Genomic DNA, 24256 nt, shown 5'->3' with positions numbered 1-24256 from the left:
TGCAGTTCTGTGACCCCACGTGCTTAGAAGTTCTGCTGGAAATGAAGTTGTCTTGATGGCTTCACGCTCAGCCAGAGCAGTGGGAGTTTTAAGTGGTTGGCTAGAGTTCCTCTCTACACTTGGGACTTACTGTTGGAATAAACGTTATTAGGCTTAGATTAAAATTGGAACAGAAATTTATTTTTGTTCTTTCAGACTCAGTTTGCCCCAGAATCTCTCATCCAAATGACAAATCGTCTTGACTTTCTGCTTTCTGAGGTGATCTAAAGATTAAAATCAGCCCTGGATGATTACTTAGACTTGCATTCAAATGGAGATTTTTTTTTTTTTAACAGAGCTAAAAATAGAATTCGATCTCACATAGAAAGTTTTCTTTTATTTTCTGCCCCGTCTGCTCTTAACACGCCTGTATTTGTTCTCTGTGGGGCCTGAACTTCCAACTCCTCCTTAAAGACAAACACCTGACCCAGTCTTTCTGTGGAACACAACTTCATGCTATTTTTTTTTAACCCTATCCTATCTGCTTAATTTGGGGCTTTTCATATTTCAAGGTTTGCTAAAAGGAAGGAATCTCTCGTTTATCTTGAGCTACTTGTCTTATCTTGACTCAATTTTTAGCATGTCCTGTCAGGTAAATATGAAATTGTAGCATTTATTTACTCAGCTTATGTGTAGCAGGGCCTCTGAAATCTAGGAGATGCACACTTGAATTTTGTGCTGCTTTATAATTGACTTCTTTTGTGATTTTACAGAATACCAAGCTGCTATTTTACACTTGAAGAGGGAGCACAAAGACGAAATTGAAAACCTGCAGGTATATCTCTTTGATTCTACTAAACTGATTCTGAGACTGATAGTTCATTGTCTCGTGTGCTGAGGTAAATATTTTTCTTGTGTTGAAGTTTTAAACTAGACAGCTTGTGCCTGCTAGTGAGTACTGAGTCTATTCTGAGGATAAAAGACTTGGATTCTGTTTTCAATAGAACTGAATTCCTAATTAAAAACAAGAATACCATAAATGTATTTGACTTGATTGGAAAATGATAGTTTTATTCTTAAAACAGGAAGTAAGATAAAGTATTTACACTTTTACTGTTTATATGAAGTATTTCAGAATTTTTTATGCACAGTGTAAATTATCTTTGTTCAGCTTACTCCTGTTCATGTGTCTCTTAGCATACCCCTATATGTCAATAGTAGCAAAGATTTTGATATAGAAAAGAACTTGAAAAGTTCAAGGACTGGCAAGAAAGCCAGTATGCCTGGCTTTATATGTCTCTTAGCACACCCCTACAATATGATGTCATACAGATTGAGGCACTCAAGGAAGGGGCCCTAGGAAGAGGAAGAGTTGTGTTGAGCCATACAGTATCCCTAGGGAGTGTCGAGAAATTGCTGACTCAGTTCTTCTTTGTGAAGCCCACAATGACTGAGGGATCATTTCCCTCACCCTGTCATCTACTTGCCATTCCCTATGTTTGACATTTGCTTATAGTGCCTTTGGCAGGAAGTTCAGAATCTTAACTTCAAATACTAGATATTGAATCAGGCACTGAGAGTCACAGCAAAATTTCAATAAAAATTTTTTCTCATTTAATGTTACCTCATTACTTGCTAGTTTAATGAATTTATGGATCAAGTTTTTATTAACAATAAATAATAAAAATGTTTTATTAACAATAAAAATAGAAATTATACATATTTATGGTATGCAGCATGTTTTGAAATCTTTATACATCCTAGGGTAACTTAATTGAGCTTATTAACATATTCATTACTTCAGACACATATCATTTGTAATAAGAGCATTGAAACTCTATTCTTCTAGCAGTTTCCAAATATACAGTACATTGTTATTAACGGTAGTCACTGTGTTGTACAATACTACACCACCTTGAATATATTCTTCTTGTGTAACTGAAATTTTGTATCCTTTAACCAGCAACTCCTTGCTCCTTTTCCACCTTCCATCCCCTGTCCCCTGGTAGCCATCATTCTCCTCTCTGTTTTTATAAGTTAGAATTTTTTAGATTCCACATATGAATGAGATCATGCAGTATTTGTCTTTCTGTGCCTGGCTTATTTCACTGTGCCAGGTTAATCCATGTTGTTGCAAATGACAGGATTTCCTTCTTTTTAAGACTGTAGTATCCCATTGTGTATACGTGCCACATTTTTCTTTTCCATTCATCCATTGATGGATATTTAGGTTACTAGGATATCTTGGCTTTTGTAAATGATGCTGCAGTGAACATAGGAGTGTGGCTATCTCTTTGCCATATTGTCTTTATTTCCTGTGACTGTACACCCAGTAAGGGTTTGCTGGGTTATATAGTAGTTCTAGTTTTAATTTTTTGAGTAGCCTCCTTACTGTGTTCCATGGCTGCTAGTTTACATTTCCACCAGTAGTGTGCAAGGATTCTCTTCTCTCCACATCCTCACCAATATTTGTGATTTTTCTTTTTAACATTTTTGGTTAGCCATTTTATAAAGTGATATCTCATTGTGGTTTTAATTTGCATTTCCCTGATGATTAGTGATGCTGAGCATTTTTTCATATACCTGTTGGCCATTTTATATGTCTTCTTTTGAGAAATATCTCCTCAGGTTCTTTGCTCATTTTTATTTGTATTTTATTTATCAATACTGTTACTATTATTATTATTTTAGTTAGGTCTCACTTTTGCCCAGACTGGAGTGCAGTGCCACAATCACAGCTCACTGCAGCCTCGACCTTCTGCACTCAGGTGATCCATCTGTCTAACCTTCCAAGTAACTGGGACTCACAGGACAGATGTACACCTCTATGCTCGGCTAGGCTAATCTTTTTTTTTTTTTTTTTTTTGTAGAAATGAGGTCTTGCTATGTTGCCCAGGCTGGTCTCGAACTCCTGACTCAAGCAGTTCTCCCACCTTGACCTCCCAAAGTGCTAGGAATACAGGCATGAGCCACCACTTCGGCTCTTTGCTCATTTTAAAAGGAGGCTTGTTTGTGTCCTTGCTGTTAAATTATATGTGTTCTTTATATATTTTTGTATATTAACCCTTTATCAGGTATATTAAATATTTTTCTTTTTAATGTATGAAAATGTGCTTTTAAAAATAACTTGAGACAGTACATTGGATTATATATGAACTCATTGAAAGTAGCAGAAAATTATTAGATAAGTAGTATTGTGTATGAATTCCTGTCAAGTTTAAGTAGTTTGGGAGATAAAATTAGTCAATTTCACAAAGAAACAAAAAAGTGGAAAAGTACCTCTGTCTCCTAGAAGAAAAAGAGAAGAAGAAACCCTTATCTCCTTTGCTGTAAAATGCCCTACAGAGACCTCTCTTTCTTTTTGTTTGTTCTGGTGTGAAAAAGGATTCTCAGCTGTCTCAGAGGAACTGACATTGAGGGGGGATAATTTAAGTAACGTTGTTAAATAGGTCAGGAAGAGATTCTGTCAGCAGAAGTTTTAACAACTAAGTTATTAGAGTTAGCACTAGCTTTTCCCAAATTGTAGATCAGCCCTGTGAGAGCTATGACAGCTAAATAATATTCACAGTAATAGTAGATGCTTACAGTTTTTGAGTTCTTACTTATGTGCTAGGCATTGTTCAAAACACATTATAATATGAGAGGGTGCCCCAGCAAAACTGGAATTACCTTTTGGAGGGCAAGCCCTTTGTAGTTCAGGCTTCCCCTACTAGGTTAGTGTTCTAGGAACCTATAGGTTTTTATCTGGAAGTTTTGAGAAGTTTGCGTCAAGATTTGTAGAAGAAATATCCTGAGTTGTGGCAAACAGGTGACTGATTCTTCTACCATGACAGTGTACCTGCCCACACCTTGCTGAGTGTTCAAATGCCATAACCCCCACGCCTCACTCTCCATACTCACCTGATCTTACCCCAAGCAACTTTTTTTTGGGATTCTCCAGATTAAAAAAAAGCCCTCAAAGGGAAACATTTTGTTAACGTGGAAGAGCTAAAACAAAAAACAGCAGAAGTACCTAAAAGGCATTGAAATTGATGAGTTCAAAAACCGTTTTGAGCAGCGGATAAAGCATCTTGATAAGTGTATTGCAACAGAGAGTACTTTACAGGTGACTGACGCTTAAACCTGTAAGAATAAATACCCAATTTTTAATAGATAAATTCCATTTTTGGGTTGCCCCTTATATTATCTCCTGTCATCTCTCTCAGAGTCCTGTGATCTTACATCTCAAACTAAGAAAAGATTGGAGATGGAAAAAAAAAGAGTAAACGGAAGAAAAAAAGTATATTGTGGTCATGATCTCCACTTAAAAGACAGGCTAGATTGAGGTGTGATTAATAGTAGTAAAGGTTTAAAGATGTTCCTAATTATACTTTAAATTCTTTTATGTTTCATTTTTTGAGTCGGAATTTCACTCTGTCACTCAGGCTAGAGTGTGGTGGTACAGTAGCGGCTCTCTGCAGCCTCGACCTCCTGGACTCAGATGATCCTTCCACCTTAGCCTCCCAAGTAGCTGAGACTTCAGGGGCACACCACCACATTTGACAATTTTTTTTTTTACATTTTTGTAAGACAAGTTTTTGCTATATTGCCCAGGCTGGTCTTGAACTCCTGGGCTCAAGGAAGACTCTGGCTTTGGCTTCCCAAAATGCTGGGATTACAGGTGTGAGCTACCTCACCTGGCTACACTTTAGATTTTTTTTAAGTGTCTTTAAAAGAATTATCTGCTCTTTTGTTTCTATTAGCAAACTTAAAATATTTTGCCCCGTATTTTGATCTATGCCTAATTTCTAAAACTCTGTGGCCTTACACACTACTACCATTGAGGTGGTGATAGTTTAAAACTATTCTAACAATCACAAACAACCCTCAGTAGGAAACTGGCAATCTTCTCTGATTTGACCTGGAGAAATGTTTTGTTAGGCAAACACAGCGCTTTAAAGGTTGAACTAGGAATAATTATTTTAAAATATGGAGATCTTTATATAAAAACTTGGATTTCTAGCTGCTCCTAACAACTCTGGAAAGCCTGGCAGCAGTGGGCTCATTTTCTTATATGACTTCAACCTGCTGGGGTCAAGCAGCAGGCGTCCACTTCAACCACGACACATGCTTTCTAATTTGCCACTGTCCACTCTGGGCTATTTCACCTGCTTGGCTCCTCTGTGATTTAATTAACCTCTGTTTTCTGAGTGATGTTGAAAATAAAATGAAGCAACTAGTTTAGCAGCAACACCAACCAATTAGAACAGATGCGGTTCTTAAGGCAAGTAGACAAAAACTCAAACTGGATGTACTCAGAGGTAGATACTGAATATCATCCCTACCTGATTTATTCCACTAAGTAACAAAGTCTCACCTATTGTCACAGGACTGGTGGAAGATAATGGGTGCTATTTTTATGCTAATTTCTTTAGATGGGATTTTTATTGACTTCCTTCATTGCCTGTTAGATTGTCAGAATTTCTCCACTAACAGGTCACTGTGAAGTCAGTTGTGTTTCAGGACTTCTTTAACATGCCTCTCTAGAAAAAGAAGGATTTCATGCTCAAAGTACACAGAGAAAGTGATTCATTCTGACACTATGTAAAAGAATTGATATGTATTACATTTAGTTGTTTGGGGAATGTTTTCAATGGAAAGAAACAAAGAATCTAAATTCAACTTTCTATTCTGTTTTTGACCATAGATTTGTAGGGAAGTCACTTAATTGTTCTGTTTCCCCACCAGCAAAATGGAAACCCTGCCACCTAAAATACTTTGGATGGTTGACTTTTTTATCCTGTAGTCCCACAGCAAGTAACAGAGTTTTTAATCTCATCTGTGCTCTGTAGCTAACATTTGTTGAGTACTGCACTACAGAAAGGACACAGGCCAGTCCTGAGACTGGCTTTTCAAAATATGTAGTAACTTACAGATGTATTCCTCTTATAGTTCAAAAGCAAAGATTTATTGATGACTTGAATGAATCAATTCCTAGGGCCTTATGTTTATATACCTTTACACAAACTCAAAGCACTTAGATCTCCAATTGAAGAATACTGGCAGGTCAGACATTTACTGTTACTTCACTATTTTATGAGGGGGACCCAAAAACCCCTGGAATTTATTTATAAAAAGCTAAATATTCTTATATGTTTAAACTTCAGTCACCTTCAAAGTACTCTCTGTTTGATGTAACACACCTGTTGAGGTGCTTTTTCCACAGCTTGAAAGCTTTTGATCTCGTCGCTTGTGTTGCCTTTTAGCGCTTCTGCTGTTTTTTGTTTCACATCTTCCACATCAGCAAAACGTTTCCCTTTGGGGACTGTTTTCATCCTGGGGAAACAACAACAAAAAAATTGCTCTGGGTGAGAATAGGTGAATGTAGAAGGTGGGGCATGGGGGGGGGGTCTTGCTGTTTTTCGTCAAAAGTTGCTGACTCCTCAGTGTGCTGTGGGCAGATGTGCTCATAAATCACCCATCGTGAAATGGGCAAATGCATTGAAACAATCTCCAAAAAAACAGTCACAGAAGTCGAACACAGCCTCTCATAACAACGCTAGCTGGTACACTGATGCCAATGGTTTCCAAGAATACTTACCTAGCAGGAGAAGCCTGTACTAAAAGGGGCTCACCCTCCAAATAATAATTACATTTTTGGGGGGATTCCCCCCTCAATTGTCATTTGTAATGTATCCAAAGCAAGGTTTTTTAGCTTTGTCCAAGTGTGCCTTTCATTTAGCAAACTCTGTTTCGAGGGTTTACAGTACTTCACAGTACTTACAATTTGGGGTAATTCTGTGACTGACTTCACTTTTGAAGAGACAACATCTTACAAATTCTCAGTTGTTTGAGGAATACTTTTGTGCATGGTACCATTGCACAGCAAGTTTGGGACTGCTGTGTAGAAACATAGTTTTGATCTGTCCTACTAAGGCACATTGTAAAACTCATTATCCTGTAATACAAATAGAGCTACTTCTTTGAGATTATGTAGGGGCAAATGTTTGAAAATTACCAATTTAGCTGTTTTTCAGATTGTTTCTCTGAACAGCAAATCTCTTCCCTTAAGGAAATTCAAGAATCAGATGTGATATTATTTTATGCATGATGACAGTGTGAACAAACTGGAGTTTTGAAGTCAGGATGCCACTCAGTTCCTTGCACTGTGACCTTGAAAAATTAATCAGTTGTGGGGAGACTTGGTTTTCTCAAGTTTCAGCAACTATACAAGAATAGTAATTATGTTAGTGGTGACCTCTATCCTTGGGTAGTTCACTATGGTATGCACCCTGTAATACCAGTTACAAAACACATACTCAAGTAAATGTTATTTCTCATTCCTTCTCCCCATACCCCTTTTTTTCTGAGTTGGGGTCTCTATTACCCAGGCTGGAGTGCAGTGGCATAATTACAACTTACCACAGTCTCAACCCCTGGGCTCAGGTGATCTTTCTGCCTTAACCTCCTGAGTAACTGAGACTACAAGCATGTGTTACCACATCAGGCTAATTTTTTTTTATTTTTTATTTTGTAGAGACGAGTTCTTGCTGTGTTTCCTAGGCTGGTTTTGAACTTCTGGGTTCAAGCAATCCTCTTGCCTCAGCCTCCCAAAGTGCTGAGATTACATGGTGTGAGCCACCGGGCCCAGCCTCATTCCTTCTTCCCCTTGCAAATATCTTTGTAATGAAGCAACTTGAGTTTAGAGTGTTCCTTATGCTTTTTTGGTTGAGGACTTCTTTGGAATATATGACTTATTCATTGAGAGTGACTGTTCTATGATCTCCCTGTTGTTCTTCTGGCCTTTGTGCTTTGTATTAGGATGTCTAAGTCAGGCTTTCCCAAAGCAGATTCCACTGAGCAGCGATCTTTTGAAATGCCCCTTGACAAAAAGTTTTCATGGTCAGATAAGGTTGAGTAATATCTTGTATTCCCCTGTTAGAGCTTTACCATGTATAAAAAAGAACTGTCGCATAAAAACCTGTGTAGCTTGTCTCCAACGTAATTCTTTTCCCCCCCCAAGAATTCCATTGTTTGGAATACTGCTCTATATTGATTTATGTAATCTTATTATCTCAACATATAATCCACTTCCTGAGTTCAAGTCACATTCTTTGAGTGGTTTTATTACCCTTTTTGTGCAATCAAGGTCCTGCTTATTAACCTGCTGATTGTAGGCACCTTAGAGGAAGCAATGATTTTCTTTTTCTGTATGTTATGTATAGTACCTAGCAAGGTTCTTGGCACATGGAGACACAGATTTTTTTTTTTTTTATATAATAGCCTATGGTTGAAAAATAATAGCAACTAACTTTTATCAAGCTCCTACTTTGTTTTAGGCATTTAGCATTAGTATTATAAATAGTCAATGTAGAAATATAGGCAAAATAATAATAAAACATGGAACGCTCAGAGATGGTGATCTGTAGAAGTTCTAGACTAGTAAGTAGGGGAACTTGAATTTGAATCCACCTAGGTCTGTCTGACTTTGAAGCTAATTGTCTTTCCATTAGGCAGTGCAACATTTATGGAAAGGATCTTAGATTTTGAATTCAAAGATCTGGATTCTGGTCTCACATTTGGCACTATGAACAATGTGAACTTGAGGCAATGCTTTGGTCTCAGTTTTCTAATTTTAAAAAGTGAGGAATCAGGTCATATAATCTCTAATAGCACCTCTGAATTTTATGATTAGCCCCCTCCTACTAAAAAAAAAAGTTTGATTTATCTCCCACACTATGCTTTCTAACTAAGAATGTCTAAATTAGGATTATCTAACTAAGAATGTCTAAATCTCTATTATTTATATCCCCACCCTTTTTAACCTTTTAATTTCTTCTAGAGGTTCTCCTTTCTGGCCTGCAGGTCTCTTCTCGGTTTGCTTGCCTCTGGAAAAATGTATTTAGGTTTTCAGTTATACTCTACCCTCTTTTCAGATGTCATTCAATGAAGGAATGCGGCTCTTAGAATGGTCAATGAAACTTCTGTAGATGGCCCAGCTCTTCTTTATGACAAAAGGGAAGCATAAAAATGGGATGGGTAGGACTTCTTGGATCTCTACTTCCTCAATTTTGAAAGGTGAAGGAAAAAAATACATTCCCTTTGTCTGGCTTATGAGGAGCTGGATAATTTTAATACATATTAAAAATATATATATATTTTTTTTCTACCAGCACTTTAAGCAATTTGAAAGTAGATGCCATGGAAGTGATAGATTGTTTTATCTGTTTGTAACTAAGTTGTTTGGGTTGTAGGATACAAGAAAAAGAATCAGCCAACAGTGACGTTTCCCTTACAGGAAGCTTTTTCATCTTCCCTATTGATCACAGGCATAGTTCCTAACTGAGAGGAAACTTTACCAGGTGATGGCCTCTGGCAGGCCCCTGCGCATTGTGTAATGCAGTCACATTTCAAACATGGTAACTCCCACTGCAAAATATCCAGGGATGGATGCCAAACCGAAAGTGTACTTACGTTGTACCTTATTGTCCCCATGAGAACCAAATCGTTTGTTGGCTTCCATTAAGAACTTATCGACTTCCTTATTTTACTGTCTCCAGCCTTCCCACTGACCATTTCTACACACTTGATCTTAGCCAAAAGGCCGAGAAGCTGACCATTTCTAATAGTTTACACATTGCTGTTAAAACAAAATTGAGTACAGACTACGTGTGAGCTGATATGGCTAAGTTTATCAAGACATAAATCCCCAGCCTTTTCCATTTGTTATGTTCTTCATTATCAACACAATACATTTAAATCTCTTAATTCCCTGAGAATACGTGAGGGAAGGAGTAATCTGTAGGCCTATAAACAAAACTTTCACAACTATGAAATATGATGATGTTGTAACCCTCTGGTATTCCCCCCAAGTGCTGATATTAGTGTAATTCATTACCGAGATGCCAAAAAAGAAGGAAAAATTAAAAGTATTGAGAAATAATTTAACTCATCATTTCATTGTGGATACAAAATATTGGGAGCTTAGATTTGTTGATTGTACTGGTGTTGAGATGATTCTTAGCTGACTGGCTACCCAGAAACCTAGATATATTTGGAGTTGAATTTTGATGGAAAACACGAAGCAATTAATTCCCTAGCTGATTTAGCAATCGTGGAGCCCTTGTCTCAGTCAGTCTTCAAGATGGTGTTTTGCTCCTACATGATTCAGCTATAGAAGGAGGCTGGTTATAGGATGAAGAATATGTTTATTACTTATTTGTATTATGGTGGCCAATGCTGGTTTTATATGTTTCCTTCTTGTACCATCAGCCCCAGCCGTCCCTGCTGAGTCTTAATTTCCAAACATGAGTTCAGTACATGTGAATCAAGACAGTTTTCTTTTTATTTCAATTGTTTTTGACTTTAGGTGACAGACTGATACTGGAACAGGTGACTTTTTGAATGTTGGCCTTATCTCATTTTTGACTCTCATGAAATAGGAAGTGAGGAGTGGTAGAGCACTATGGGAGTGCTTCTTGTCCTGCCTCACTCAAAAATTCTGTAAGTTCTGTACAATCATGTGTCACTCCTAAATATTCCATTCTTCAGCTATAAAATAAGAGCATTGGACTAATTGGTGTAAGTTTCCTTCTAGCTCTAAAGTGATATTATTTCTGGACTGGCAAAAGAGTGGGCCCATATGTCTGTCTCAACTTATTCCAAAAGTCTTGGAGAACTACTTTTTCCCATATCGCCTGAACAGTGCTAGGCAACTAGCTGAAACGTAATAAATAGTTGTTGATTAATCTGAGTCGACATTGCTAGCATTTCTTGCATTACTTATGGTATTTAGGTAGAATGCTATTTTGAGAGTAGCATTAGAGTCCTTAAATTTGTGATACCATCAAATACAGTCCAGAGAAGTTTGTTTGGTCAGCCCAATGACATTTAAAAAGTTACTTTTGGGCCAGGTGCAGTAGCTCATGTCTGTAATCTCAGCACTTTTGGAGGCCAAGGCAGAAGTATTGCTTGAGCTCAGGAGTTCGAGACCAGCCTAGGGAACATAGTGAGACTTCGTCTCTGCAAAAAATAAAAAAATTAGCCTGATGTGGCAGCACGTGCCTATAGTCTCAGTAATTTGAGACTCAGGATAGCCTGAGTCTAAGAGGTTGAGGTTAAGCCATGACCACGCCATTGTACTCCAGCCTGGGTAACAGAGTGAGACCTGCCTAAAATTTTTAAAAAGTTGCTGTGAATAATTTTAAATAAGTATGTATGCTTTAGTTGCCACAATACTGCCCCACATTTCCTGCTGTCTTATATCAGGCTTCTTTACTTATATCGATTCCCTGACCCCAGTGGAGATCCAAGTTTGTGATCCCTGGTATAGAGGATAGAGAAGTTGAGTAACAATGTTCTCATGTATGTTTTTCATGGCCTTGTGGGTACCAAGCCAAAGTCCCTTGATCTTTTAGATTTTTATGGTCTTGCATTTTTGTTTCTTCTTTTTTCTTTTCCTTCCTCCTTCTCTTTCTTCCTCTCTCCTATCCTTTTCTGAAAGAGATACTAATAGAATTGAAAGGACAGGAGTTTTGAAAGGGGGAGTGAAAGATGAGCCAGTAGTGCAAAACATTGAATATAGTCTGTTCTAGCACATTTTTAGGAAGGGATAGGAAGACATTTTGTTGACTAGTGTTTAAATGCTGAGTACTCTTGCTTTTTTACTTAATTGGAGATGTTTATAATCATAGTTGTTAAATAGGAAGTACCAACTCTGTGTAAGACGCTTTGCTCAGTGCTGCACACAGATAATGTCTAATCTTCTGAGACTCAGAGGAGGTGCAAGCCTGAATTTTCACAGCTGGTTAGTGGGATGGCTATATTGGTTTATCAGGTCTGTCTGGTTTCTAAGTCTGATATGTTTTCACTGTTAACTGACTTGATTCACTGTGTAGTATAATGATTTAACTTCTTTTTTTTCCCTCTCATCCTGAGGCAAAGAACTGCAGATCATCCCCAATTCCTATCCTGCGTGAGCTCCCATGTGATTAAAACATGATGGTGACATCTCTGTGGTGTTGGGAAAGAGAAATAATAAGCAATGGGATCCTCTAATTTCACTAGTTTCAGAAATAATAAGGCATCCCGATGCTCTCCATACCTAGGCACAGAAGAAAGGAACAGGTGGGAGATTTCTCTCTCCAGCTTTATTTCTCATAGCTGGTTCTGAGCCCAGTTTGAAGAAGAGCCTCTAATACTTGTCACCGTAATCTTGATATTTGCCCATAATTTTTCTTAGAGATTTGAGACCTAAATCACAGAAAAGTCAGTTTCCAAGATCATAAACTGGGTAAGAACATACCGTGGCTAACCTTCTATGCATCCCTTGCCAGCTACTTACTTCCTCATTATCACTGCAATTTTAACACAGGGCCTCTTCAGCTGTTCTTTAACTTTATCTTCTCCAACGTAGCTCCTGATACCCAGCACTACTGATTTCTTAACAAGCTTATGGGGCTGTGCAACTGTGTTCTCTATGCTGTCACCCACTTATAGGATGTGTTTATGTGTGATCTGTGGCTCCAGTTGCCTCTTCTAAGAAATCCAGCCTCATGTAGACTTTGGAATCTATAGTGTGAATTTATTGTGTGCTTGTGTGTGCACATATGTAAGCTTATGTGTGATTTGACCACTTCACTGCAGTTGATTCAGGATTTCTCTGTGTCCTAGTAGAGGAAAAACAATAATATTTGGTACTTATTGAGTATTTTCCATGTGCCTGTCTTCATATATAAGGAGTAAATGAGTTATGATACCAACTTTGTAAAGTGGCACTCTTAACCTCTACACTGAACTAACTGCCTATGGGAGTTCTTATGCCTTGAAGATCCTTCCCTAGAAACTTTTCTTCATGTGACCTTGATTCTGGAATGAGCTTTGCCTCTGATCTATCTTCTGGTGGACTATCAGTCCTTAAGAGTGAGGGCCTTTAGGAGCAGAACATGCTGAAGAATGAGCTCATATAACGAAGTAACTAATCATTCATTGAATGAGATACAGCATAACTCCAGGCAGGACAGTGGAATAGAAAAACAAATGTACCGTCTTCCCTGGGTTTGAATCCTGTCTCCACTGTCTACTAAATATGTGGTCTTGAACAAATTATTTAAACCTTTCTGAACTTCAGCTTCTAACCTGTGAAGTGCGTGTGGCGATGTTGTAACTTGGTTGTTATGATGCGGATTACAGCTGTTGTGATAGTTCAGTATGGGACTAGGGGCACAATGGCCTGTGGTAGATGATCAATAAATGACAATTATTGTATTTGTTGTGAGGTGGAGTGTGTTTAGTTTAAGTCAGTGACTGCCAAACTATATTTTTTGGTGGTAAAGTCTTTTAATAGAAACCACATGCCTAGGTTAAAAAAAAAAAAAAAATTCTGTACTTACTGTTACATATCTAATGCTCCAAAAGGCATTGCTTTTAATACTTTTGTTGTAAAAGTACATTACACTTATTTCCTTATCACCTGAAAATGGAAATATTGCTGCTACCATGATTTTATGAAGGAACCATCTGAAGATATAAAAGCACCCTAAGAGTTATAGCATAGATTTTGGAGGAGCTCTAAGTGAGATGCTGCATGTTACCATTGTTCTTGCTATGAAGACAAATTTCCTAAAATGTAATTTTATATACATAACTCTGAGCACATGTCAAATACAAAAGATGTACTAGAGATAAAACATCATTGAATGATGATGGTGATGATGGTGATGATGGCAGCCAACACTGATTGCACATCACATGTGCCACGGATTAATTTCTTTAATCCTCACATAGATTCTGTAGTCAGAGGATTCACTATTTAGTTGAGAAAGTAGAATTTATACCACAAAGGCTAAATAACAACAGTCAGCTGCAACTAAGTGTCTGTTATTACCCAGAGACAAACGGAGAAAAAGGCTTTGTGTTAGCATTTTAAAATTCTCAAATTTTTATAGAATTTGCTGATTTTAGATCTTAGATCTTCACTAAGACACTTGTCAAGTTGGATTTTCTGATTGTGGAAATTTCATATGTTGTCTCTGAAAGCTACCATAGGTGTCTGTGTCATACAGTTCTCCTTATTTTGTTCTAATACAATAATACGGCATGACCCCTGTCTGCTGTAAATATATGTAATAAACATAATTTAAAGTATTAATTAAGAAACACATATTGTATATACAGAGGTTGCCAGAAAAAGTATATACATTTTAAGAAAGGAATAAACTGTATTCAAATTGTAATACTCAATAAGATGAGTACAAGTCACATTTGACTTCTACAATTACAATAGGTGCTCAAAATGGTTACCATCAGCATCTAGACGCTTCTGATTATGGCAACCATCTCTTAACATCGCTTAAAATGTGCATACATTGTTTTTGCACCCCTGTATATGTGTTTCTGCATGACAGATAATCTGGATATTTTACAATTATTTTAGAAGCTATTCCACAGTCTCACCACTGGAGGTCAGCTTGACCCTTTTTCTCTGAATAAAGCTCCAGGTAAATTTTCTTTTGATGATTGAAGCACATTCCAGTTTTATGCTAGGATCTTTTGCTTTAAACACTTGGAAAAAAAAAACACAACTCTTTGTTCATATCACAGAAAAACATACTTATAAAAGTGCACATAGTTCTATACTCATAGGCATAATGCTTAATCAACTTACAGAAGCAGTTCATGCTCTGTTTATGCGTATAAATATATACAGGCCCATTCTACATAATGAGAGACAAAGGGTCACTTGAAAACAATACCTAATAAAACCAGTCATCTATGTTTCATCTAAGACTGGAATCATCAAAAGGAAATTAGAGGTCTCTCTACCATTTGTTCAATATGTATTGAATAGGTGCCTCATGGGTGACAGGCACTGTTCTAGACGCTAGAGGGAGCAGGACAGATTTGGTCCCAACCCTTTTGGAGCTTGTAGTGCATTCAGAGAAACAGATTTTGATAAAAATCATCAGTCAATAAATATAGCGTGAGGAGTGTTGTGGAGCTGCTCTGAAGGGGTGTGGTTTAGACTTGGGAGTCAGGGAAGGATACTATTAGGAAATGACCTTTAAGCAGAAACCTGAAGAGTGAAGAGGAGCCTGGCTTGTTTGAAGGGCTGCTAGGGATGGGGGTGCCTTGGGAGTAAGAGCACAGTGAGTGAAGGAGAAAGATTGGAAGTGAAGCTCTATGAGTAGGCTGTTTTTGCAAACTTTTTATATTGCAACCCAGAATAAGAAATACATTTTATATTGAGACCCAGACTGTGCGTGTGTGTGTGTGTGTGTGTGTGTGTGTGTGTGTGTGTGTGTGTGTGAGAGAGAGAGAGAGAGAGAGAGAGAGAGAGAGAAATGAGTTCTGTTAAACAGAACTTACTACATGTAATGCACTCTGATATGTTCAACTCTTATCTTTTAAAAAATGCTGGTAATAAAACATAAATTGATTTGCTAGTTTGCTATCCCATTGATTGATGATAGCCCACTGTTCGAAAAACACTGCAGTGGAGGAAGGCAAGATTCTGGAAGGGCCTTGTTCATTTATTTTAGTTTCACAATTTCATCCTCCAAACAATCTACTGACTAATTCTGAGCAGAAGAGTATATGACATGAGCAGATTTGCCCCAAAGATCCTCCCCCCGCCACCGGCTGCTGTTGTAGAGGATAGATTTTGTAAGGAGGATGCAGAGAGCAAGTGGAGAGGACAGCTGGGAAGTATTGCAGCCGTCCAAGTGGGAGGTAGTAGGGGTGAGAGAGAGAGAATTTATGCTCTATCATGATAAGCATTGACTCTCTACTAGTGCTGATGGTTGCTTCTGCTAAAACTGGTGCTTCTAAAAGTGTCATTGTTGCTTCTCCATAAATGTGCACAGCTTGATTCTCCCTCTGGTACCTGGAACATGGTAAATACATAATAAATATTTCTTGAATGAATTAATTAATAGGGAGGAAGAAGATGTGGACAATATACTATCCCCTTGAGAATGGAATGAGAAAGCTCTTTCTTGCCAACTGGATAACCTTCTCTTAACTGAAGATATACATACCACCAGAACCATTATTTCTCTCTGTAGATAGGAGGTAGTTTCTTACACTGTCTCTGAAAGCTGCTGTAGGTGTCTGTGTAATACAATTCTGTTTATTTTATTTTAATACTGTATATGGCATGACCTCTCTCTGCTGCAAATAGATATAATAAACCTAATTTGAAGTATTAATTGAAAACATAGAATAACGGCTTTTCAAATTTACTAAATGAAGTTTGTAGTCGGACTATATGAAATTGCTGGTATTTGACCTATTTTGACTTATAAAACAGCAGTTTTATGTGGCTTAGTCTGATATATTCACGCCAAAAGGCAAGGAAGAGAATGTGTGTTAGAATGCTATCCACCTGGATGGATCATACTCTGAAATGTTCACTAGGGCCTCAAGCCAGTGTTGAGAAACTGCAGCTGAAAATGCCATGAGGCATTGCCCTGACACAGTGAAGCATACCTTCTGTGGCAACTCTCTTCAAATTATAATTGTTGAGGCATCTTATGACTCATCTCATGTCACCTGTTAAAAAATCTTGCTGAGCAGTTTTCCAGCCTTAAGGCAATCCGTGAAAAATAATAGTGACAATTGTTTACTTAAATTAGTATTCTCTGGTCCAGTGAATAGGCCAAGCATGTTGTTCTCTCAAACTGAACCCAAACTGGTGTTTTACTTCATAAAAAAATGAATAATTAAGACCCACTATTGATTGTTTTGGCCTCTGTAACTCAGGGTTTCATAGATCTGTGTTCTTGTTCCCTCATTGATCCTTTATAGGAAAAATATTATTTCTTAAATTAGAAGTTAGAGGAATATGATATTGTGGTATAGATACATACATGGAAAAATAATTGGAAGATTGGGAAAGTAAATTACACGTCAAAGTATGCCTTTAAACATTTTCTTTATTTCTCCCACAGGTTACAATTCTTTTTTTTTTTTTTAAATGAAGTTTGAAAACTAAGATATGCCACTCATTAATAAATAACCCAGGGGTCTTTAGATTTTTATATTTTTTTTATTTTAATTTTTAATTTTTATTTTAAAGATGTGGGATACAATTCAGGGCTAGGTATACAAATGGTCACTATACAGGTAAAGTTTGGGCCTGATTTTTCTAGCTTATTTTTAATAAGTCCTGCTGGAAATTTGTAAACCTAATTCTGACCATATTTTTTCTACTTCAAGCTTGTTTTATTCTCAATTGCATCATCTTCTTAACCATTGTAAATGATGAAAGTCTGTGATTATAATGCAGAAAAGGAGTTTTCCTTTTGCTACTTTACTTTCAGCACATAAAATACCATCAATCTCTGATCCTTATTAATATACAATACAGTATCATTATTTTCTGTAAAATTCCTACATTCTGGAGAAGTGGCTCAGTCTTGAAATCTGATTGCCAAAACCAAATCGAAACTCTTTTCCTTTTGCTATAAAACATTGGTGGATGGGCTCACAACTGAGGAGGGGAGAAAACAAGATTGCATTACAAATCTGGCAACATCAGCCACACTAGTAAAATCAAATCCAATGTTGTTTTATGGCTCTGAATTTATGTGAGTGCCCAGGATCAAAGGGCTTGAATCCCACTGGACTATAAGGTCTATAGTTCATGGTAAAAACTCATCAAAAAGAACATTTTAGTCGTTTAAGCTTTTCATTTTAATCAGCCACAGTAATAAAAGAGCCTTTAGGTGTCCAAAAACATTTTGCAAGATCAAGAGGTTGCTCTCTTGCTTGTAGAAGCAGCTTTCTTATTGGATTCATATAATGCCTGTGGCCTTAGAGTGTCAAAGGGCCACTGCCTCCACATTGTTTGCCCTTGTGGGGATGGTTTCTTTTGGTTCTTCTAACTATGCATTATGTGATAATAAATTACGGTGTCTGACGGAAGGACCATAAAATTTTCACACCATTTATCAAGTTATTTCAGTCATTTAAAGTTAAGTCTCTGACAGCAAGCCAAGTGCTTTGTAATGTTTAGACAGAAACAGAGTCTACTGCCTGAGTCTTGACCAGGACCAAGAGACAGCCCCTCAGAGGAGAGAGAGCATGAAACTTTAGAGTCAGAAGATCCAGTCTGGTGTCATAGACCTGCCGCTCCCTAGATTGTGTTTTTGGACTGACCATAAAACTGGGATCCTGCTTACCTTCACCACAGTGTTATTTACATTACATGGGGTAATATTTGTCAAGTTACTATCTACCATATAACAACGGATATGCAATAGACGTCAATGATGCATGAAACAGCCTGAGCAGTTCAGCATTTTCAACATGAGCCCTGAATAGTTAAAGGGAGGAGCTGGCCAAAAGAGGTGAACTGGTGGAAAATGTTCCTGAGAATGTGGAAAATGGTGAAATCAGGGACCCAGGAGGTGGCATTAGCTCTGGAGAGAAAGAGGTAGCATTTCTTCTGAGACTAGAAGCAAATAAGGAATGAGTGCCTTTGTCTATGGGCTATTAACACCTTTATTTCTTTGTTTGTTTATTAGTCTTGGCCCTCATGCATAGGGAAAAACAGGAAAGCACCTGGTGTTTTTCTCCCTATTCTCTAATATCAACCTCTACTGCTTCTTCTGCACTTTTCTCATTTGTTATTCCATTTGGGCAGATACTTTCCTCCATTTCTAATAATAAACATAGCTACCCCTTACATTAAAATCCCTTCCCTTTACCATATCGCTTCTTTGAGCTCCCAACCCTCCTCTCACTGGCACAATTCTTAAACATTAATTACATGAAGCAAATTCTCCTACCACTTGAATTCTGTTACAGCTCTACTGAAACAAATGAAGTAATTTCTAAGTGCTACTGGTCTCCTATCAGCCTTTCTTTATTGCCCTGGTTATAGAGGGACCGTGTTGAAACCCTCCATCTCCTGATCTGACGTTCTGGGACAGTGAATTCTGTAGTTTCTTTTCCTCTTCCCCTGAATGTGCTTCCTATCTTCTTGGCTGCCGTCTCAGCCCTGCTTCTGCAGCATTCCCCATGGTGACTCTCCAAAATGTGGTCTTTAGTCACCTGACTTTTTATACTTTGTCTTTTAGAGATTTTATTTATTGCTGCAAGTTTATCTTTATGTAGATAAATGCTTTCAGACTTCTATATTTGAATTCAAACTTTTTCCTGAATTCTAGATAACTTTTTGTGGAAAACTACACTGGGAAATGTTTTCAGTGTCTCAAACTTAAAATTTCCCAAGCCAGAGCATCAGAAAAGTCTTATAAGCCCAGGGTAGGAAGAGATCCTTAATTTAAGTTTCTTGTCTCCTTCTGATTCCCCCTCCTCCCAATGTAAGCACAATAAACAATCTATCTTCTTAGTTGCCCTGTATATTTAAGGTTCCATTGTTCTAAAAGTAAAAGTCCAGGCCAAAAATCTCAGATGCATCCTTGACAACTACTGCATCCTTAGCTTTGCACTATTCGATTACCAAATGAAGTTAATTTTAGCTCTGTGGTTGCTTGTGTGTACTCACTTCTTGGCGCTCTGATGCCATCATCCTAACTTAGGCCTTTAGCATAGCTTGCATGTTTTCAACCCATCTTATAAATTACTTATAGATCTCTTAAGCGCGTCTGGTGGCTCACTATAGTCTATCAAGTTAAGTCCAAAGTCCCTGGTGTAGTTTTAAGGCCTTCTAATATCAGATTCCAACTTATCCTAGTTTTCTCTTCCACAGTATTCCTACTTTCTTGTCACCATGCCTTTTTCTTTCACTTGAGTTGCTCACAACTTGTCATTCTGTCCTTTCCAATCTTCTATGCGGAGCAGGGCTTCCTCCTAGTACATGAAACCATCTCTGACTTCCCGAGGCTCCCTCCTCTGAAACCTTGGACTGACTTAGGCACAGACTCTTTCTCACATTATAATTATGAAGCAGGGTGCCTTCTCTAACTCCCTAACCCCAGTGCCATTCACATGGTGGACATAAACCTTCACTAAATAGCAAACCATTAAATCTGCCAGCACAGTAATGCAAATGAACCATTGGTTGGTCTTCCCTTTTTCTTTCCCCTTAGTGGAGACTGGACCTAAATCAAAGTGATTTTACAGGTAATATTTTTCAAACTCAGAGACAAAGGAAAACTGTAATGGGAAAACTATGTTCCCAAAAGGTTTTTAAAAGTTATTTTTGACAGTTTATGACTTTCTGCTGGGAGAATGATGTTTATTGTTTCTAACTGCCTTAGATGCACATTTATCAGATGGTCCGTGTTTAGACAGCTTATGGTGAATGATTATTTATATTAGTTTAAGTGAAAGCAACATGGACTCACTTGAATTCATGATCATTTGGAAACCCTTTCATTATATAGATGAGAAATGGAAGGCTGAAAGAGCTGGTGTTAGAATCGAGTTTCTTAATGGTTCTCAACATTTTCCTCCTCAATACTTCTAAGGCAAGTGACATATTCCCAACAGTCACAGTGTTTGTTGTAGCCAAGGAAGTTGAACACCCTTTGAGATTCACTGTCTGGTTATTACTACTAGTAGTCAACAGTAGAGCCCAAGACCACGTACACAGCTGATGGAAGCACCATGACTGAAAGTCAAGTGATTTCCCAATCCACTGTTTCATCATTTATGCCATGTGAAAATCACTCTGCCAAAGCTAAAGTGTTAACTGTAATTGAAATAATGGGCAGAAAAATCATCATGCAGCTCATAATGGAGGGTGGTACTGAAAATATGCAGGTTTAAAGTAGCATGTTTAAAAGCAAAATCTTCAGACACAAAAAAAATGGAATAGATTTCTGTTAGAAATATATAAAAGAGGGAATAAGCACTCCTCTTTTAAATACTTAATTCAATTTCAAATTTGTTGCTTTTTCAGGTCAAAAGTTTGTCTAATACTTCCCAACTCTATTTCTGCAAGGTTAAGGATTATAGTCTGGATCTGCAAATAAGAGCATGGTAGATAATTTTATAATTCTCAGTGAGATTTTTAGATTTGTGGCATATGGATCAGTGTGCAAGTGGACTCTGTCCTATTGCGACCTGTACTCAAACATTGGAGTCCAGCAACATCACTCAGTCCTTACTCGTTAGCAGCCTAGTTACCTAAAAAAAAAAAGAAAAGAAAAAAAGTGGAGGTACCGAGAGGCTGCCAGCTCTCAGGAATACCTTTTAGAGTGATTTTACCTTTTTTTAGTTCCAAACCTGCACCCAAGAACCACCCAAAGCAAAGCATTTATAGACACCATGAATGAGAAGCTGTGTATGTTGCTAGAAGATTTTGCATAGCAAACCCCAAAAGTCAGCTTTTAAAACTAATCATACCTGGAGACAGAAAGACAAATGTTTGCCCCTTAATGAGGTTTGATTTCTAGTACTAGACAGTTAAGTATTTTCCTAAGTAGATTATGCTTGGATTTAATTCTATACTTTTATTCTTATATGTGTTATGAAACTTCGAAAAACACATGCAAGTCAAAGATTTTTTTAAAAAAGAAAGTGATTCAGAAGAAAATAGGCATTTACTTTTATGTTTGGCAACTACAGTTGAGAAAGGGATGCGTTTTAACAAAGCAAACTTGGACTGAGAAAAGTGATCTTCATGCCAATCTTTATAAAAAATCAAAATTTCTTTCTTTCAAACACCTCAACCATCCCAATCAGTTTCATATGTTGTATTAATATTGTGTTCAAGGACATGCAATCAGAAAGCCTTTTGCTCTGATGTGAGGAGGGGAAAGGTGATGGTCCAATGTTGAAATGTCTAGTGATCTAAATATTAAGAGTGAAAGTAGTTTGTAATTATTTGGAGTACGACTGGTGTGGATATTTGAGTTTTTCATAAAGGGTGCATGGCACCAAACTGGCACATCATCTCTTATAGCTGACAAACACATTCCATAAAACAGCAACATGTTATGGTATGAAACACTACAGCAGTATGTGGTTTTTGATATAGATATTATACAGCTGACCCTGTATCATCATTAACCTATATAGTTAGTTATTAACTTTTAAAAGACTTACAAAGAAATGATGTATGAGTTTTCAGGTAATCTGCCCCTGTCTTTTCACATTGTTATTATGTGCAGCTGTAACATTTAAAATAGAAAAATTTCTGGGGAGAAAAATATCATAACCATCTATAACCTTCTGTCAATCTAAATTTGAAGTGACATTTAAACTTTGCACAGAACAGTTACACACTTATTTTGAAAATATTTCGTAGATTATATTCCATGTTTGATCAGTTAGGAAGTAAGTCTGATTTAAATTCATATCTTTCAGTTACTGGAAGAAAACTAAAATATGTAATTCTTGTGACAATTATCCTTTCAAAAAGCACAAAATATGGAGATGAATATCAATCAAAAGTAATGTAGTGTAATCTAAGGGGAGGGGAGAAAAAGAAGAATGTGGTTTGTCTATATTCCAGGAGAAAAGAATCAAGTCAAAATGAGATCTGATTCTTTCCAAGTTATTCTGTCTGCATCTTACTAGAGTGTAATTCCACATGCATCTCGATGTTCCAAGTATCATTAAACATCTAGTAATCAGAACAAATGTTCTGCCAAATGCTATTTATTATCTTAACTGTTTAAGGCATTGAGCACCCTAGATTTATAAATATATAATTAAAATCCCTATTTAAAAAATAAATCTAGATGGGAGATTTACATTTTTCTTAATCTATGTTTACACAAAGAAGAGATCTGTTTTTAAATATTATATCAGATCTATGTGAGCTGAAATAAATCAGTGTGACACTTTGCTATTTTGAAAAATGATGAGTATTGAAGCCCTGTGGTCAGACTCTTCTCTGTGGGGATTTAGAATTTTCTTGTTACTCAAAAATATCCCTGTTCTGGGTCCCACTGTTGTTGTAAAGCATATGAGAGTAGGTGCTATGGATGCACTTTATCATTTATACGCCATCAGCCCATATCTGTCCTCAATTTCAAGTATTCCAAAGGAAGCAAGAAACATTTCTCCAGAAACATTTCTGCCTCCTTCTAGATAGATTCATAACTAGAGATGTTTGGTAAGCTTAATTACTTATATACAGAAACTCAAAAAGAGCCCTGCCACCACAAAGAATAATTCTATCCCCCACGTGTCATGGGTGCTGTTTCAAGTTTCTTTTTGTTGCTCAAGGCCCCTGGTGACCCCTCTTTTTACCATTTTGATGTTTCTCAGTGATGGAGGATTGGAAAATAACTCTTAACACTTGGATACACATGGAAGGAAACATCTGCATTGGTTGTTATTGAAATAGAAATATATTTAGAGTCATACAATTTCATACAATAAAATGTGTGCATATACAGTGATGGCAATATCAATATCTCTGTTGTAGAATGTTTATTTTGACTCATTTGGGGTCATTTTTTTCTGTCAACTCTCATCTGGGCTCTGTACATATTGTAAAATAACTCAATTGGGCAAGCCACAAAACAAAACAAACTTACCATGTCTGTGTAGAGATGGACGTGTAACCTTGAGCTTATGAGTTCTAGGATTTCTTGAAGTTTGTTGGAAAGAGCATAGTCACAGTCAGCTATGCACTTATTAGCTATGACTTTGCTGAGGAATAATAGCAGTAATCATATAAATCGGATAGTTATCCTATATGTAACAGGCCTTTTACGGACACTACTTAATAGTTCCTTCCCCCTTCTTTTTCTTTTGCTAACTGAACCCAGTAGTCATGGGCACTATAGCTTTAGGAATTTGTAAGAGTAAACTAGGGACATTGGAAAATTCATTAATTCAACTATCCCTGCCACAGGGACACATCAGTGAACACAAGAGACAAAAATGTGAGTCCTCATAAAGTTGACACAGAAGAGGGAAGAGAGGTTAGAACCACAGGCAAGATAGTCTCAACGGTAGATAGAGGACCAGGATTTTGAACTATCAGAGACACCAAGAGAAGCTATTTCCAAGTTTAGCTGTGCAGAGTTGCAAAGGAGAATGAGGAAAAAATCCACCAAATTGGGTAGCGTAGAAGTCATTAGTTATTTATGCGAGCATTTTCAGTACAGTGGTGATGACCTAAACCAAATGTTTGAGAAATTACACAGAGGGTATGTAAAGATGCTAAGATAAAAGGTAACTGCAAATCTTTTGGAGTAACGTTTGTCAGTAGACATAGTGTGGGATTTTATTTCAAAGAGAGGGTAGAGTTAAGGCAAGTGTTTTGCTTTTTAATTGTGTGTGGGAGATGAGCAGACATGAGAGGAAAGCAGATCTTAAGCACTTTTTAGGTAGGGGGAAAGATGAGAGATGCCTATCAGTGAATATG

General features: G+C 37.3%; 1 protein-coding gene across 2 annotated transcripts in view; it reads left to right on the top strand.

The window, feature by feature from the left end:
- FMN1 (formin 1) overlaps nucleotides 1–24256 on the top strand; it is a 403234-nt gene that overhangs the window by 155267 nt on the left and 223711 nt on the right. For both annotated transcript variants that reach the window (XM_008058355.1, XM_008058356.2), the window contains one exon: nucleotides 753–814. In XM_008058355.1, coding sequence (XP_008056546.1) covers nucleotides 753–814 — 62 coding nt within the window. The remainder of the gene's footprint in view (nucleotides 1–752; nucleotides 815–24256) is intronic.

This window comes from Carlito syrichta, unplaced genomic scaffold (genome assembly GCF_000164805.1).
Source record: "Carlito syrichta isolate Samal-C Ts95f unplaced genomic scaffold, Tarsius_syrichta-2.0.1 Scaffold303307, whole genome shotgun sequence".
Lineage (NCBI taxonomy): Eukaryota > Metazoa > Chordata > Mammalia > Primates > Tarsiidae > Carlito > Carlito syrichta.
Note: the sequence above shows the minus strand (reverse complement) of the source record. Positions and strands in the feature narration are given on the sequence as shown.